The 16,744-nt window shown below is 37.2% G+C and overlaps 3 protein-coding genes across 4 annotated transcripts in view; 1 reads left to right on the top strand and 2 right to left on the bottom strand.

The window, feature by feature from the left end:
* The first annotated feature begins 202 nt into the window (after positions 1 to 202).
* LOC111436856 (mitogen-activated protein kinase 15-like) lies at positions 203 to 6,262 on the top strand. Its single transcript, XM_023074628.1, has 11 exons — positions 203 to 258; positions 863 to 1,057; positions 1,596 to 2,004; positions 2,154 to 2,281; positions 2,413 to 2,472; positions 3,069 to 3,218; positions 3,319 to 3,474; positions 3,710 to 3,921; positions 4,410 to 4,511; positions 4,635 to 4,795; positions 5,401 to 6,262. Exons 2-11 carry the CDS (start codon positions 1,034 to 1,036, stop codon positions 5,694 to 5,696), a joined length of 1,698 nt encoding a protein of 565 aa, XP_022930396.1. The 5' UTR covers positions 203 to 258; positions 863 to 1,033; the 3' UTR covers positions 5,697 to 6,262.
* A 600-nt stretch (positions 6,263 to 6,862) lies between these two features.
* On the bottom strand, positions 6,863 to 10,463 carry LOC111436913 (BTB/POZ and MATH domain-containing protein 2-like). Its single transcript, XM_023074704.1, has 4 exons — positions 9,508 to 10,463; positions 7,991 to 8,339; positions 7,464 to 7,740; positions 6,863 to 7,350 (listed from the first exon to the last, which is right to left on the bottom strand). The coding sequence occupies exons 1-4, from the start codon at positions 9,930 to 9,932 to the stop codon at positions 7,166 to 7,168; spliced, it is 1,236 nt and encodes a 411-aa protein (XP_022930472.1). The 5' UTR covers positions 9,933 to 10,463; the 3' UTR covers positions 6,863 to 7,165.
* A 796-nt stretch (positions 10,464 to 11,259) lies between these two features.
* Positions 11,260 to 16,744, bottom strand: part of LOC111436957 — an 8,589-nt gene continuing 3,104 nt past the window's right edge. The window contains exons 6-14 of one of the 2 annotated variants that reach the window (XM_023074763.1): positions 15,619 to 15,742; positions 15,261 to 15,341; positions 14,110 to 14,208; positions 13,170 to 13,331; positions 13,030 to 13,090; positions 12,882 to 12,952; positions 12,749 to 12,793; positions 12,159 to 12,329; positions 11,260 to 12,039 (exon numbers count right to left, since the gene is read on the bottom strand). In XM_023074763.1, the coding sequence (XP_022930531.1) occupies positions 11,500 to 12,039; positions 12,159 to 12,329; positions 12,749 to 12,793; positions 12,882 to 12,952; positions 13,030 to 13,090; positions 13,170 to 13,331; positions 14,110 to 14,208; positions 15,261 to 15,341; positions 15,619 to 15,742 (1,354 nt within the window). In that variant the 3' untranslated portion in view covers positions 11,260 to 11,499. Of the gene's footprint in view, positions 12,040 to 12,158; positions 12,336 to 12,748; positions 12,794 to 12,881; positions 12,953 to 13,029; positions 13,091 to 13,169; positions 13,332 to 14,109; positions 14,209 to 15,260; positions 15,342 to 15,618; positions 15,743 to 16,744 lie in introns of both variants that reach the window. The other variant, XM_023074762.1, reaches the window with a different exon arrangement.

The following is a 16,744-nucleotide window of genomic DNA, read 5'->3' as shown; positions in this document are numbered from 1 at the left end:
AATTTCAATTACTTGTTGAAAAGCAAATATGAAACATTTTGAAATTTCAAAAATTGAATAAAAAGTTTAATTTAAACAGAAGGACCAAAATAATTAATTTAAAAAAGTGTATTTACCAATAAAATAAAATAAAATAAAAAAGTAAAGCAATTTTCTTCCAAAAAATAAATAGCGAATAATTCAATTATTATTATCCATATCAGCCACGAGCGACTCTACTGCCTCTCTCCTTCTCACAGACTGCGCCGTTGCCTCTTGGTACAGCTTCCTGCGATATTCCCTTTTTTCCCTTCCGATTTTCTTCTTTCTTCAAGATCCACTGCAATTTTTCTCTCACAAATCTCCATTTCTTTCCTCCAAAGCTTATATTTCCTGTTCAATTTCTCAACTATCAGTAATCTGATCGAAGAAGCTCAATCTTTCTCTCGTACCCATATTCCGATTTTCCCTGTTCCAAGTTTTCCTTCCGGTTCTCTCGAGAACATCGCTCTTCAAGATTCTTCAAATTTTTAGTTCTTTCCGCCATTATTTTTAAAGATTTTCAGTATCATCGAAGAACGTGGACCCGTGCTTTGATCTGTGTACAGTAGCGTTCCCCAGCCATTTTTTTTTTTGGAGAGTTCGCCGAGTTTTGTTGATGGCGATTTTTGTATTTACTTTTCGTTTTTCACATTTTAGTTCGATTCCAGCTGTTGATGAACTATTTTGTCTGTATTGAACTTTGAAAGTAAAATTTTAGCCATTTTTTCAGTTGAGTTTGCACTTTTGGGACTTCACCTTTTGCTTTTATCTCTTGGTTTTGAGTTTGAGATTAGGTTTTTATTTAGTGTGTTTTAAAGCCAGAGTTTGGTGATCTGGACAGGTTACTGATTAGTTAAGTTAGTTTGGATTACTTGCTTCTCGTTCACTTGATTCCAAGTGACATTGGCTGTCTTGTGTGCTGCGAATCTCTGATTCAGTTCGATTTTGAAGCTACGGTTAGATTCCCTATTTGGCTTATCGATCTGGAAACTTGGAAAGGTTTCTTGCTAACATGCAGCACGATCAGAGAAGAAAGGCAAGTTTACGCCTCTTTCTTATGAGATATCTTCGTTTTCTCCGTTTAGTTAAGCTGAAAATTAGTGTTGGGCATGACCTCTTCACCTGATGCGAAGACATTATCTTACCCAATCATACATTTTCGTGTGAATATCATTTTTAGAAGTTCACTTATAATTGTTGTATGTTAATGTCTTCATGGATTCAAGGTTGGTTAGATTTTATGCTAGTTGGTTGGTAAGAAATAACTTCTTTTTGTTTTTAAGTTGTTTTGCCAAGATGTATAGGTAGTCATTTCAAAGTCAAGTACTATCTCCTTCTCTGGATTTTTTGAAATCCATGTACAGTTTACTGTTTACGTTCTTCTGTTATCTCATGTGAGAGTGATGGCGCCTAAAAATTGTGTAACCAACTCACAAATGCGAAATTCAATGGTATTTGGATGTGCTTTTTGAACACCTACTTGTGTATTTATGGGTTTCTACTTTTTGATTCACTCTCTCCATTGTGTTCTTGGTGATGATGATATTTATAGATGCTTAAATGTGTTGATGCAGTCGTCTATAGATGTGGATTTCTTCACAGAATATGGTGAAGGGAGCAGGTATAAAATAGAGGAAGTAATTGGTAAAGGAAGTTATGGTGTTGTTTGCTCTGCATATGATACTCATACTGGGGAAAAAGTTGCAATTAAGAAAATCAACGATATCTTTGAGCATGTCTCTGATGCAACTCGCATTCTTCGTGAGATAAAACTTTTAAGACTATTGAGACATCCAGACATTGTAGAGATAAAGCACATCCTACTACCTCCATCTAGAAGGGAATTCAGGGATATATATGTTGTGTTTGAGCTCATGGAATCTGATTTACACCAAGTTATCAAAGCAAACGACGATTTGACTCCAGAACATTATCAGTTCTTTCTTTACCAGCTTCTTCGTGGCTTGAAATATATACACACAGGTCATAGTCTTATCGTCAACAAGTTCATGCATTTTGATTCTGTTTATTTGGAGTATAATAATTGTATTCTGCAAAGAGTTGAAAAAGTAGTTTCTGAAGTGAAATGTTTATTCTGGTACTGATATCAACTCAATAATTACCATTTGTAGCAAACGTCTTCCACAGGGACCTAAAACCCAAAAACATCTTAGCAAATGCTGACTGCAAACTCAAGATCTGTGACTTTGGTCTAGCCAGAGTTGCTTTTAATGATACTCCTACTGCTATTTTCTGGACTGTACGTATCTTTGTAAATAGCTGTGGCTGCTGCTTTATTACTCAGTGGGTCAATTTCTTTCAATTAAAAGGCCCTTGTTCTTTGTTACACTATCTCGTAATCAATTTGTTTCATATTCCTTGCTATGGCAGGACTATGTAGCAACAAGGTGGTACAGGGCTCCTGAACTGTGCGGTTCATTTTTCTCAAAGGTGAAAGTTTGCTACTGCATATCTTTTAGTGCTAACTTAATCATTGATATTGAGTTTTTTTTTTTTTTTTTTTTTTTTTTTTTTTTTGAAAAGAGAAATAATATGAAGTACAACATCTTGGTAGCATTTTTTCCCAAATTCACACGAAGAATATGGTTTTCTATAATCTCCCCTGGTTACCTAATAGTTTTTAATGGTTCACTTGGATCTTTGGTCATTTTTTTTCTTTCCAGGCTGACATCATGGTTTTGAACAGCTTTCATATTTTGTGTGAGTGTACGTGTGTTTCTTGTTACGAAGTCAAGTTGTTAACTGCTTATAATTTTATGTATTATTTAAGTTATATGGAATGCTCTTTATTGTAGTCTGGGTAGAATGAAGGCACAAGGAGATTTTATTGAATGATCAACTGAAATTTTTTTTAACTCCTGTAAGACGGTTAATATAGAACAGGGTCAGATCATAATGTCATGTAAATTTGAGAAAACTCCCTATAAATGAGTTCAAGGATATTCATTATTACCAACAAAGAAAATAGGTTTGTTGATTTCAAAGCTGTTACATGCATTCTAATTTGTAATATATACTTCTTTCAGTATACACCAGCAATAGATATATGGAGCATTGGTTGCATCTTTGCAGAGCTTTTAACTGGAAAACCACTTTTCCCTGGAAAGAATGTTGTGCACCAATTAGATTTGATGACAGATTTTCTGGGAACCCCTAATGCAGAAGCCATTGCCAGGGTTTGATTCCTGTGAAATGTTTTTATCAAGTTTAAGTTTAACAATGACTTTTGTATGTATATCATTTTCTTTTGCTAAATATCTAATCTTATATGATTAGATACGAAATGAGAAAGCTCGGAGATACTTAAGCAGTATGCGAAAGAAGAAGCCTGTTCCTTTCTCCCAGAAGTTTCCTCATGCAGATCCCCGAGCACTTCCCTTATTGGAAAGAATGTTGGCTTTTGAGCCAAAGGATCGACCTACAGCAGAGGAGGTAAGAGACTTTCTGAGTAGTTCCACAATCCCAGTTTACTAAGATTACTAATTAATACACCGCAAATTGATTGGGTTTGGAAAATATCCCACATTTATGACAAGAATCAAGAGATTCTCATCATATTACTTCAGTCAATCTTGTTAAGCTAGCAAGCTTTCTAAAATCATTCATTACCTGTCCATCTTATATTTACATAATACAGTTTTCAAACACATGTTGCACGTACTTTTAGGCCCTTGCAGATCCATATTTTAAAGGCTTAGCGAAGGTTGAAAGAGAGCCATCTGCTCAACCTGTCACTAAGATGGAATTTGAATTTGAGAGACGAAGAATTACCAAAGAAGATGTTAGGGAGCTTATTTACCGGGAAATTCTCGAGTACCATCCAAAGATGTTGAAGGAGTTCTTAGATGGATCAGAACCTACCAGTTTCATGTATCCAAGGTATCTTAAAAACAACAGTTATCTGATCAATTCTATCCTCGAGGTGCTTTTATACTATGCCCTTCTAATTTAGCATTTTTACGAGACACCTCACTTTTTTCACGACTGTTATTTTGGGGTTTGGTTGGGGTGAAAATGTACTTCCCCTGTAACTTCTACACAATTTTTTTTTTAAATATAAACAATCTAGCTTCAAATTTTAATATCACAGTCCCAAGCTATATCATGCTTTGTTTTGGAATTCCGATCCCATGGAGAAATCTTTCACTCAAGTCTTCTTGATAGCTAAGTTCCTTCCATAGGTCATTTGTATGAGCTGTCCCGTAATCGAGTATTCAATATGAGATTCTTTTGTATTTAGATTTCTGACCTCCATTTGAGGGCTTCAAAAAAGATCTTACCCAGAACTTCAATCCACTAAGTGGTCTTTAGATTCTCGACCATTTAAGAAATGTTGCCATGTAAAAAAAAAATGTTTGCTTCTACAGTGCAGTTGACCACTTTAAGAAGCAATTTGCATACCTTGAAGAACACTATGGAAATGGTGCAACCGTTGCCCCTCCTGAAAGACAACATGCATCCTTGCCGAGGTATCTCTTTTAATACTTCAATCTTAGTATTCTGTTCTTTTTTTTTTTTTTTTTTTTGCTATCCATCAGTTGAAAATCGTTGGAAATGATTGAATGTTAACCTCTCAGTTATTATGCACGCAGGCAATGTGTTTTATATTCAGATAACATGGTACAGAACTCGGCACAAGTTGTGAATGACCTATCCAAATGTTCCATCAAAGAAGTTGAGAGGCCACAAGTGGATAGGACTTGCAATATTCCTTCAACTAGAGCTCCTATTCAAGTTCCTCAATCTATTCAAGGTGAGTGTTGCTATCCAATTGCACAGATTTGCATGCCTCTATATTTCCTCACATGCGAAGATTGCATTTATTCATTCATTTTTAGCATGATGGTATCTTCAAGAGAGCCACCCCGATTGCCAAATCGATAACAGAGGACATGGATAATAATTTAACGACTCAACCATGTTTGCTGAGACTCTGCATTTACTTGTAAATGATCTTATGTTTTATATGGTTTGTCATTTTAAAGTTCTTAGGATAGTTTTTCTATCTTCAAGAATAAAAATACAATAATTTCATGTTGGCCAACTGTTACTTAAAAAAGTTGTTTTCGCTTGTGAATACCACGATTTTCCCAATATTTATTCGTACCACTATGGGTTGGTAGTCATGAGAGTAAGTTAACATAGTAGACAAACGGGGGGTTATGGATTCAAACTCTTAGGATGGGTATTGACCTGGGATTTTGTAATCTTTTAAATTTTCTGAGAGCTAAATGTTGTAGTTTTTTTCTACAATTCTTAAAATGTGCGTGAATTGTGAACCACAATATGCGGATGGAGCTGCTAAGCTTGATTATCTGGTTAACTAATTACAATTTTTCTACTGATGATTTGCTGCAGGCAATGCTGCAAGGCCTGGAAAAGTTGTTGGCTCTGTGTTGCGATACAACTGTGGGGCTACAGCAGCAGCAGTGGTACCAGAAGTTCTTGAACAGCGGAGGACGACCAGAAACCCTTCCATTCCACCACAGTACGCCCCTAATAACTGTTCATATCCTAGAAGAAACTCATCATGTAAAAATGATACGACTGAAGATGAAGCCATTGAAGGTTCGAATGGATTGCAGCCAAAACCTCAGTACATAGCTAGAAAAGTTGCTGCTGCCCAAGGCGGACCAGGAAATAACTGGTACTGAATTTATAATCCGCTATTCGATCTGGGGTCTGGTTGTTTCAGTAGAGATGTAACCGATCTCCAATGCGGGCTTGTACTAAATCTTCTCGAGGACCATCTCCCACAAGTCTGAGTGAAACCAACAGCATCATTACATGAGGATGATGATGTTTCCTACCATGATTCATTGGAAAGGCAAGGCAAACTGTACTCTATGTTGCTGACATAGTTGGGTTGCTATCTTAGCATTCTTTACTCTATAGCAACACGTTGAATGTTCATCGTCTCGGCTGAAGTATTGTGACTGGTTGCAGCTTACCTGGCTCTTGAAATTAGGACCATGACACTGATTATTATGCTTTCTTTACACCTTCAATCTACGCAGGTATAAGTTATAGAACTTCACTAATCCAATCCACTAAGATTGCTGTTATCTGCAGCTGATTCTGCTATGTATGAAGTATGTAGTAACCCCATAGACTTGCTTATATTTTTTCACTTCAACCGTCTTCATATCTAACTTCTTTGTATCACTTGAGAAATTCTGATGAGCTTCTTGTTGATTGCATTTCCAGTTAAACTACTCAACTCATTTCGCTGTGTTCTATTTGATTTAATTACCCAGTTGTGAGAATACTTGGTAATAGTTGTGACCAAATTGAGTAACAAATTAGTTGTGAGATCCCATATCGATTGGATGGAGGAACAAATCATTCCTTGTAAGGGTGATGGGTCTTAAAAACTTTGAGTGAAGCTCGAGGACAAGAAACATTCCTTGTAAGAGTGTGGAAACCTTCCGGGCAAACCCAAAGAGGACACGAAGCATTCCTTGTAAGGGTGTGGGAAACCTCTCTCTAATAGTCTCTCTAATAGACGTATCTTAAAAATCTTAGGGAAAACCCAAAGAAGACATATCTACTAGCACGGTGCTATAAGCTATTACAAATAGTATCAAAGGTAGTGTGCCAGCAAAGACGCTAGGGGATAGGTTGTGAGATCGAACAGGGTATAAAAAGCTCTTCCTAAAAACAATACTAGAGAGTGGGCATTGACGCATTCCTCACGAGGGTGTGAAAAGCTCTTCTAAGCTCGTCCTAAAAACAATACTAGATAGTGGGCATGGGCAGTTACATCGGTGGAACAAAATTGTCATAAATTTCAACTTAAAATTAGAAATAAATGTAAAAAGAAGAGAAAAATCATTTCAAGCCATGGGCATTTTAGGCTTAAGCCAAGAATTTCTACAGCATCCTGCGACTTTGAACTTTGTAATATATGTAAATACAGAATATGATCCTCATCCATTACAAAGAAGACTAAAAGATACGCTCACGCCATCCATCCAGATTGATTGATTTTTACAATGTGAATTAGCAATCATCACTGCATTACAGACTGACCATGTTTAAAATCAAACCGACCTCTGCACTTTGCTTTCTCTCTATCTTATTCACGACCACAAATGGTGGTTTCGACGCATTGCTGATCAGCTCAATACAGCCTCTGCCTTACCCGTCTACCATTCGCGTAATTTCCATCCAATACCGTCCCATTACCGTACCCGCTGCAAGTATTCACTGCGTGCTCCGTCACCTTTGCTACGTATTCTAGTAGCTCGGTGAGAACCGACGGGCAGCTCTCTTTCAAATATTCAAACCCCTCCGTTTGCATTACAGCTGAAAGACAAACATAATAATACCACATATGCATCAATGGAGAGCCACCAAACAACCATTTTCATATGCATCGTGCATCAACCGACATTTAAGTACTCGGAAAACATAGATACCTCTCAAATTCTCCGGCAAGGCGATGACTTTCAGACATACAGCTTTTAGTTGAAAACAGTGATGCTGCTCAGCCAATGCTAATGTCGTTGCCACTGTATTTATAGCAACATCCTCACATAGTTTAGCCTCGCAAAGCAATTTGAGTCTGTCAAGTGCATATCTGTCTGCAGCGGCAAGAAGATGCTGAGACATAAGCGTGGAAGCCCATTTTGAGTTCAAACCTACCATTTCCTGCATGTCTGGTAGGGCATCCCAGTATATGAAATGAAGCAATCCCTGTAATTGTATGAACAATGAGGAATTCCACATCACATACACTCCTAATTCTCCAAAACTCACAGAATCATTGAAATTAGAAGAATACGAAGAAACTATCCCGAGGTCTAAACTAAGCATTGAAATTATCGGTTGAAAAAATCGAAAAGATAGAACAGAAAAACCATTCTTCTTCTAAAAAACATAGCATGAAGCATTTACATTGGTAAAGTGCGCCAAAAGAAAAGCTAACATGAAAGGGGGAGAGCACCTTAAAGACTGGGGCTTCCATATCTTGGACTTTTATGCACTCAGTATTGTGGTCCTTAAGAGGGCCAAAGAGTTGTGCCCTAAAGACGGGTGAGCGTGCTGCAAGAACTAACTTGTGGGCGGAAAATATTTCCCCATCTACTTCAAAGTTCACATCAGTTAGCTTCTCACTCTCCAATAGCTTCCCAAAATGCTGGCCTATATCAGAGGGTGGTGGTGTTATGGAGTAAATCTTTGGCCCCTCTGTATGGGACTTAACGACACCAACTACACAGCGGATTTCGAGGCAGTCATCCTTTAGGAAGTCAGATGTTTCTAGAAGAGTTCGTTTAAAATAACGTTTATACCCCCTGTACAATAGAAAAAAAAAGGAATCCTGGTCATTTCCTTTCTTCTTCATTCCACAATAAAAGAAACAAAACATTTTATCATCGAGTGAAGAAATGGGGAAGAAATCCTGAGATGTTAACAAAAGAGAAGGTTCCAGAGAAAATAGGACACAATTTTGTTGTGTCCAGTGAGAGATATCACATTGTTCGAAGAATCCTAGATGCTGTCGGAGTAAAGGATCGTCAATAAGGGCGTTCTAGTGCGTTTGTAGATTCTTATCCAAGATTGGTTAAGGCATCAAATAGTATATTTTCTTTTAATAATACGGAGGATTAGAAGCAAACTTGGTCCATATAGTTTTTTTTTAAGAAAATTAGAATTTGTCCCTACAATTTCAAAAGTTAGAATTTTGTTTTCGGAGAAGCTAGAAGCCTCCCTGGTGTATGAGGTAAGTAAGTAGCTCGAGATCATTCCGAGGAGACGGACTAGATCAAGACTAGCAGTTCTATACCTTGAAGGTGAAGGGTTCAAGTCTCGTCAAGCAGCTTCGCTCCTCCAGTTCTACCTATTATTCTTGACTTTACTTATAATATCTAAAAACGACTCACTATCAAAATGAAAGACAATCGATTCCCAACTGTTTGTAATTAAAAAAAAAAATGAAATAGACAGATAACCAGAAGGAAATTAGACATACGTCAATTTATTATGTGTAACAAGGGCTCAATATGTGCAAAACAAATGATAGATATACCGAAAGGCCAATGAACTCGAACCAAGCAAACAAATGGCTGGAAATTGGTGACCAGAAGGAACCTGGCCGAATTGGGATTTGGAGAGCTTATAGGTATACCGAGGCTGAGAGGAGCTAGGAAGCTCATCTTCAGGGCAGTTGTCTAAGCAGTAAAATGATCTTAATCATAACTACTAGCAGGAGAGCTACAGAAAGGGAGTTTCCTAACAGGTCTGGATCGGACAACAAACATGGTTTATGCGCCGCTAATGTAGCGGCTTGTCGAGCATTTGACAGACTCACACCAAATGCTCCAAAAATGTTAAAGCGTTGGACAGCTTGTGGTGAAACAATACAGGAAATTTATACATGAGAATGAAGAACATAAAATAGCATTCAAAGAAACATAATCACTGGTAGATCTTAGTAGCAAATCAACGAAACACAATGCTTACCACATGCTTCCTCGGTACTTCAGCGTATAAGGGCCACTCTCAAGCCTTCTCTCGAAATGGCTATGCACCTTGTGGTTCCCCTTCCCACTTTGATCCAAAAGCGTCAATTCAAAAAGGGCTCTAACGTCAGTCCCTTCATTAGCCAACGCTATGAACACCGAGACATAAGACGCGTTATCCTCGGCGCTCTTCCCATCGGGATAGAAATATACAGCAAACGCATAGCCCCCAACCATGAAGGTATCGGACGCAATATATTTCCCACTCCCCATCCCTTTATTGAGAGAATACCCATTGATCCTGAACTCGTGCGATCCATTCACGGTCTCAAATCGAGAAGTGGAAGAAGTCACTGGTGGGGGCGATGGCGATCGAAGATTTGAGAAGGATTTAGAGGCATCCCTGCAAGATTTAATCGTGCCCATTAACTAAAGAATCGTATACAACAAATCTTTAATGTGCCGGACCGCAAACTGAACTCGAGAACCGTCGGCCGATAAATCAAAACCCGATCAAAAATTAGGGTTTAGGATCTGAAACGACAAAAGAATCATCGCGACAAGAGCGAACAAATTGGGGGAAACAAAATCAACACAAGGATATTGCAGAGAACTGCCCGAGGATGACGATTTGGTGGCGTTCTTGACTGGAAATCGAATTATCGTCCTCGAGGGAAAAAAGGGGAGAGGGCTCGAAGAGAGTCTATGATTGGATGAAGGGTGAAAAGTGTAACAATTTGCTCCTCAGATTATAGAGTAATATCAAATTGGGGCTTCGTTCTTGGTGGGTCTGAGAGCTTTGAATTCGTTTAATCTTCTAGGGAAAAGAGAAAGGGGAAAGAAAACAAAAATGGCGGATTGGGTTTGGAAATTTGTATGAACAGTAATTACAGTCCAAATCGCATAAACAAAAACTAAACATAAACAAAAACAAAAAGAAAGAAAGATTCCCTCTCTTTGTTTACAACAACTACTCTTCGGCGAAACGCCGCAAGAGCAATGCCTGTCGGAGAGTTTGGGCTTCAGTCTTTTTCCCCTAATGTTCTTTTCACAACATATATAGTAATTTTTCATTGATTATTCAGATTTAACTATTAATTTAAATATAATTCAACTAATTAAAATAGAAAATAAAATAAATTTATAATTAAATTGTCCGGATAAAATGATAATAAAAAAAATAATATTTTTAAACTTTGATGTTGTATCTTTAAAAACTCTAGCTAATAATTATGCTAGTATTTTTTTAATTATATATTTTCACCTTTTCTCAAACTTCGTTTTTTTTTAGTTTGCCGGTGCAAATTTATAATTATATCAATAAAATGGTCGAATTTTTATTAGTGAGTCAATTTAAATCGGCTTTTTATTGATAAAACTCTAGAGTTTATGTAATAGTCTAAGGCCACCATTGGCAGTTGGTTCGTTACATATTGATGTCAGCTTCACAGTTTTAAAATGCGTCTATTATGGAGAAAAAATGCGTCTATTATGGAGAGGTTTCTATCTCCTTATAAAGAATGTTTCGTTACCATCTCTAATAGATGTGGGATCTCACAATCCACCCTCTTTGGGGAATAGCGTCCTCACTTGGCACACAGCTCCGTGTCTAGTCCACCGCTGTTAGGGGAGGTTTTAACACCCATATAAAAGATGTTTCATGTCTGTTATGGATATATTTTTATACCTTTAAAAAGAATATTTCGTTAACGTTTCCAACCGATGCAGGATCTCAGCCAGCTGATCGGAAGTATTTTCAGAAGAAATTGGTACAAAGTGTTTGCACAATGTTTGTGGGAAAAAAAATGGCTACATTCAATATTAAACTCCTAAAACGAATCTTTCTTTTCTTTGACTTTTTTCCTTTTTTCTGGGTCTAATATTTTTACAAACTAACATCAAAGCAACTTTCTTAGCTACACAGCAATACAAAAACATCAGATTGCGCACAATCTGTAGGAGCAAAGGGGAAAAAACACAAGAACATCCCGGCTCACCGGTTCTGATTGTTTCTGAAGAGATTGAGGTCCCAACGACGAATCAAACCGTCCAGAATATGGCTTGTGGGATTGCGAACGACAGCTATGGTTGCCTTCGTATTGGCTGACAAGTCGGTTTCGGCTGAACTTTGGGAATTTGCAGGCGTATTACTACAAGAGGAAGCCACTGCATTTTCAGTTCCAGAAGTTGAGGGAAAAGCATAAGATACAGGCCCTACAGATGGTTCACTTTTATCCGAACACGAGCGATCCAATACCGAATTCCTAGCTGCAGAAGTAGACTCTGGTTCAATAGGTATACTGCACACTTCTGAAGTTGAAGCAGATTCTGTATTAAACAGAGAAAAATGGTCATTTGAAGTGGAAGTAGCTTCCGGATGCAGAACTCCACAATCGTCTATTCGCAAAACTCCACATTCATCTTTCTGCAAAACGTCCTTCGTGTCGGTACAAACAGTCAAAGTTCGATCGTCTTCTTCATTGTTTTTCATTTTGAAATCCTTCAATGATTTCATCATTGCTTCCATAAGCATCTGAAATTGGTTTACCACACAAAGGAAAGAAAACAAACCATCTTAAAAGGTTGTTGCTAGTTTAGAGATTAGACGACGTGAAAATTACTACGAATCAGACATTATACATTCAGACTCACCATTTCTTCCTCCTCTGCACTGCATGGGAACCCTGCCAAGTCATCAAGTGGATACTCGACATACTGATCGTCATCCATCAAATTCGGTACATTGGGTCCATATGGATGGCCATTGGATAATTCGAAACTAATCATATTTGAAGACGACAACTCAGCGTCATTATATGTACTCTGCTCCTGCAGCAAAGCAACGTCTATCAAGGCTTTTCAACATTATTGAGGATGTCACATATGTACTAAAGCTAACTGTACAAAGTTTACTGCTAATTAAAAGTATCCTCGGCATTCATTAAATGTAACGACCTAAGCCCATCGCTAGTAGATATTATACTTTTTGGGCTTCCCTTCAAGGTTTTTAAAACGCGCATGCTAGGGAGAAGTTTCCACACCCTTAATAAAGAATGCTTCGTTCTCCTCCCCAACCGATGTGGGATCTCACATTAAATTTAAAAATATTACAACAAGATGATTTGAACACTAATCAACGTTATAAGGGAAGATTTCTACTAATATCTAGACCAGTTCAGCTATGCTTATGTCGTATTTTGGACATGCATTTCGAAAAGTCAAATTAGAAGCTATGGCGATACCTGAGATTGGGATGGATTATCTCCAGAGGGGAGATCGGGAGGAACCTGAGGCAAGGGACGTTAAGTCATAAAATGTCACCAAAATGTTGATTCCGTTTTCATACAAGACAATAGAGTACGCATATAAAACTACCTCGATCCGACTCATAGGTCTTTTTGAACGGAGTTCCTTAATGGCACCTTCTGTACTATTAGTTGGTAAATCTGCAAGTAAGAAAAATAAAATCCTGTGAAGAAACTTACTATAAAGAAGCAGAAAAGAGTAAATTATTAAGTCATGCCTCTTGATGTTGTGGAAGAACCATGGTTAGGGCCTGCTTCTTGCACCACTCTCCAGTAATCCTGAAGGTAAAACATAGCTGATATTAGATCTGGCAGTTCAGCAGAGGTGAAATCCAGCAGACGCACTGGGCCAATTTACCTTGTTACTGAAGTAGGATGTCATACTGTTAATATAAATATCCCCTATTTCATCCTCTGGGGGCTGCAAAACATTGTGGAAGAAGATATTTACAGAATCGAAGTAAAATTGAGGCCGTGGAGAATTGTGATCACCGTCAAACTTGATAATGTTTTTATCCCCCTGCAAAAGAGACAATTTGATTAAAAACCTTAGCAGTGTAAAATGTTTGGCAAGTTAACAATTAAGCACCTAACAGTTTGCACCACATACCATCAAATTTTTTGGGGTGGGGTGGGGATGTAAGAAATAGTTTACTAACCACGACCATAAGCGAAGACAAAGGGCAAAGAGTTCGACAAAAGCTCCTTGATTAACACGAACGATTAAAGGAAGAGGCTTACGAACATATTTGGACAGCTCAACGTAAAAATTAGAATCAACCGCACAAGAAACATGAAGAATCCTGTCTTCAAATACGCGTCTTTAGGTTCATTAAATAATGTGCTAGCAAGAAGAAACAGGAGGGAGAGAGGGAGGGAAACCCTGAAACTTCTGATAAGAACACAGAAGGTTGAAACTCTGGAATATAGTCCCATATTTTAGCAAAAGTATTTATGAAAGAAAAGGTTATCGTGTGATTAAAGTCTTTATCGCACAGAGCTACATCCTGGGGAATAAGGCACCGAAAGGACGACTTCTTTGAATCTCGTAAGAGGAATTGCAGAGCCATCACTCGACAATGAAACGGTTTTTGGATGGAAGGGTAGAACCACTAAAGTTTTATAAGGTGCTACAGGCTACAGCTGCAGTATGCACCATGTGTTTTCGGATCTCACTGAATCCAATAGGTAGTTTACAAAATCCAAGAGTTGTTCTGTTATTGAATTTGCTACATAATAACATTACCCCTCATCAAACTAAAAACTTTGTGCTAGGTAACTGGGTAACAAGGATTTACCACATAAGCTTCATATATATGGTCTGAGTGATGAGGTTGTATGAAGTCGTCATCAATGGCGTGCCCTATTAGCACTGGTACAAAGCAAGATTTTGCCACCTAGACAGAACAATATTGGATCAATCTCACTTCAAATAGTAAGCATTAAAAATAATAAGAAAAATTATGAAGAACATAATGTTTCATTTCCAATTTCTGGCTGAACTAGTACTGCGGCATTTTCTTTCGTTATAATAGATCAATTCAATGACAACAAACAAGCATCACAACAAGAGAAGATAAGTCCCCCTACCAACATGAAAGAAAATTTTAACAATCAGCAAGAACAAGAGAAGGACCATGATTATAGAAGTTGTTGGAAAGAATATACCAACTAAAAGAAAGAAAACATGTAAGAGCCCCAAAATTATTATCCTAGACTTATCTTCAAAGTTCATTAATAATAAATTTAAACTGATCACCACACATAGAATTGCCTTTAACTTCTTAAAAAGATTACTAATGAACTTTTTCCTTTTCTTTTTGTTGGCTTTTTATTTTTTTTTATTTTTTTTTATTTTGGGTGCTCTTTTATTCTTTCCTTTACTCTCCATGAAAGGCTGGTCCTTTATTATTTAAAAAAAAAAAAAGAAAAAAAGAACAGGGCTGTGGAAATAATCCAGAGGAAAAATCAATCCGTTGTTTGGTTCATTTAACTTAAGTTGGACAATAAGTGCCTTCTCAACTGCTCACATTGTACTTCCACTATCTAATATTTTAAATGTTTATATAAATTAAGACGAGCATTTACCGTGATCGCTCTTGTTTTTTTCAGTCAACTAGGTCAAGGGTTTTTAGAAGGATAAAATACAAACTTAGTTAGAAAATCCGGGAGAGCCATTGACCTTAATACATATGATTATATACTTTTCTAAAGAAAGGGCATGAAACACATGTCAAGTGTCAACTAAAATCTTTATCTTTTGACAAAAAATTCTCATGAGAATAGCATCTAAAAAATTTCCTTTTTTTCTTCAACAGTAGCATTGAATCTATCCCCAAGAAAAAAGAGAATATGCACATCAATTCTTCACTCAACTAATTAGTATGCAACTGAGAATTTATATGAGGAACTCAAAGACACCCAAGCAGATAATCGATAGAATGAAAACCTTAATGGTGTTCAGTTCCATTATGTCAAATTTTGCCTTCTTCTGGATAGCTCTTCGCATGTATTGAATAGCAAACTTCACCTAGAAACACACATAACGTAATAGTTAAAATTTCCGAACATCAATCACTTCTAGTCAAAAGAACATTAGTTACAACTTCTGGACCAGACCCGTCACATGCACATCTTTGAACTTGGGAAAACTTTACAAATATCAGTTGACTGGTGAGATAATTTAAAATTAGTTTTGACAACCCCACTTGTCGGTCAAGAAAAAAGAAATGGACTAGACTTTTGCAAAGAGAGAAATTTCTCAGTTCAAGCTTTCATAGATTTAAAAATCAGTGAATTATTCTTACAGTGAACTTAGGTAAACGAAACTTATAGGTTTTGACGAGTTCCATCATTAGCTCAACCAGATCAGAGAAAGGGCTGTCTAGAACCATCCCTGCAATTGAAGGATCCTCAGCCCCATACATTAGGCTGCTCAAAACATGCATGTTAGTGGAAAATGAACAAAACTAAATAATATTCAAAAACTATCAAAGGCTGAAATGTAGATGACTATTTTGAGACAAGGAAAAAAATACAATGATTTAATCATAAACAAATTAGACGGTCAAAACAGAGACCTTATGAAATTCTTTCCCATGAGGAAAATTATATATTTTATTCTTATTGCTCACGAAACAAAACAATCAAAATTGTGCTACAGATAACACAACACTGAAGAAAACAATGCGTACTTTATTATGTGGAGAAGCAATGTTCCTACTGCCATGTTGAGATTCTCTGTCCATAGATGTGTACATGCCTCGGCAGGTAGTAGGTAGCAATTTCATCGAGGGAAATATCCCTTTGTTATTGTGTGGTCATAGAAGTTAAGAAAAGCAAAGATTTTAGGGGTTAATGCACTGCAGGCAATTAAACATGGCTTACGGTTAGAAAGAAACCATAGACTCAAAGGTCATCTTCTGTACCACTAAGCCTTCGGTAGCATAGGGTGTGTAAGAAGCCTTCCGAAAGTCTGGAGCATGTGTTGTGAGATTGCCATTTTGCATCAACGACTTGAGATAGTTTTTTGGATGCTTTTGGGATATGATGGAGGAGGTCATATTCCATCCTCCATTTTGTAATAGAGCTTTTCTGTGGCAGGCTACCTCTTTAGCAACTTAATGGAATATGTAGCTTGAGAGAAATAACATAAGGATCTTTAGTGAAATGCAAAGTTTTTGGAAGAATGTTGGGGCCTTGGTTGGGTTCAATATCTACCTTTGGGCTTCCGTTATCAAGGACTTCAGCAACTATCCTTTATCTCTTATTTTTTTGAACTGGAGCCATTTTTTTTTTGTAATTTTGTTTCTTTCTGTTTTGTTTTTCTAAGATACATTTGTTCGTTGGCTCCATTTGACAAGGACTTCTCTTTTTTATTATATGGCTTGAGAGATTTTTGTTGCTCTTTTCCTGTTCTTTTTTTTTGGGGGG

This window comes from Cucurbita moschata, unplaced genomic scaffold (assembly GCF_002738365.1).
Source record: "Cucurbita moschata cultivar Rifu unplaced genomic scaffold, Cmos_1.0 Cmo_Scf00060, whole genome shotgun sequence".
NCBI classification, from domain to species: domain Eukaryota; kingdom Viridiplantae; phylum Streptophyta; class Magnoliopsida; order Cucurbitales; family Cucurbitaceae; genus Cucurbita; species Cucurbita moschata.
Note: the sequence above shows the minus strand (reverse complement) of the source record. Positions and strands in the feature narration are given on the sequence as shown.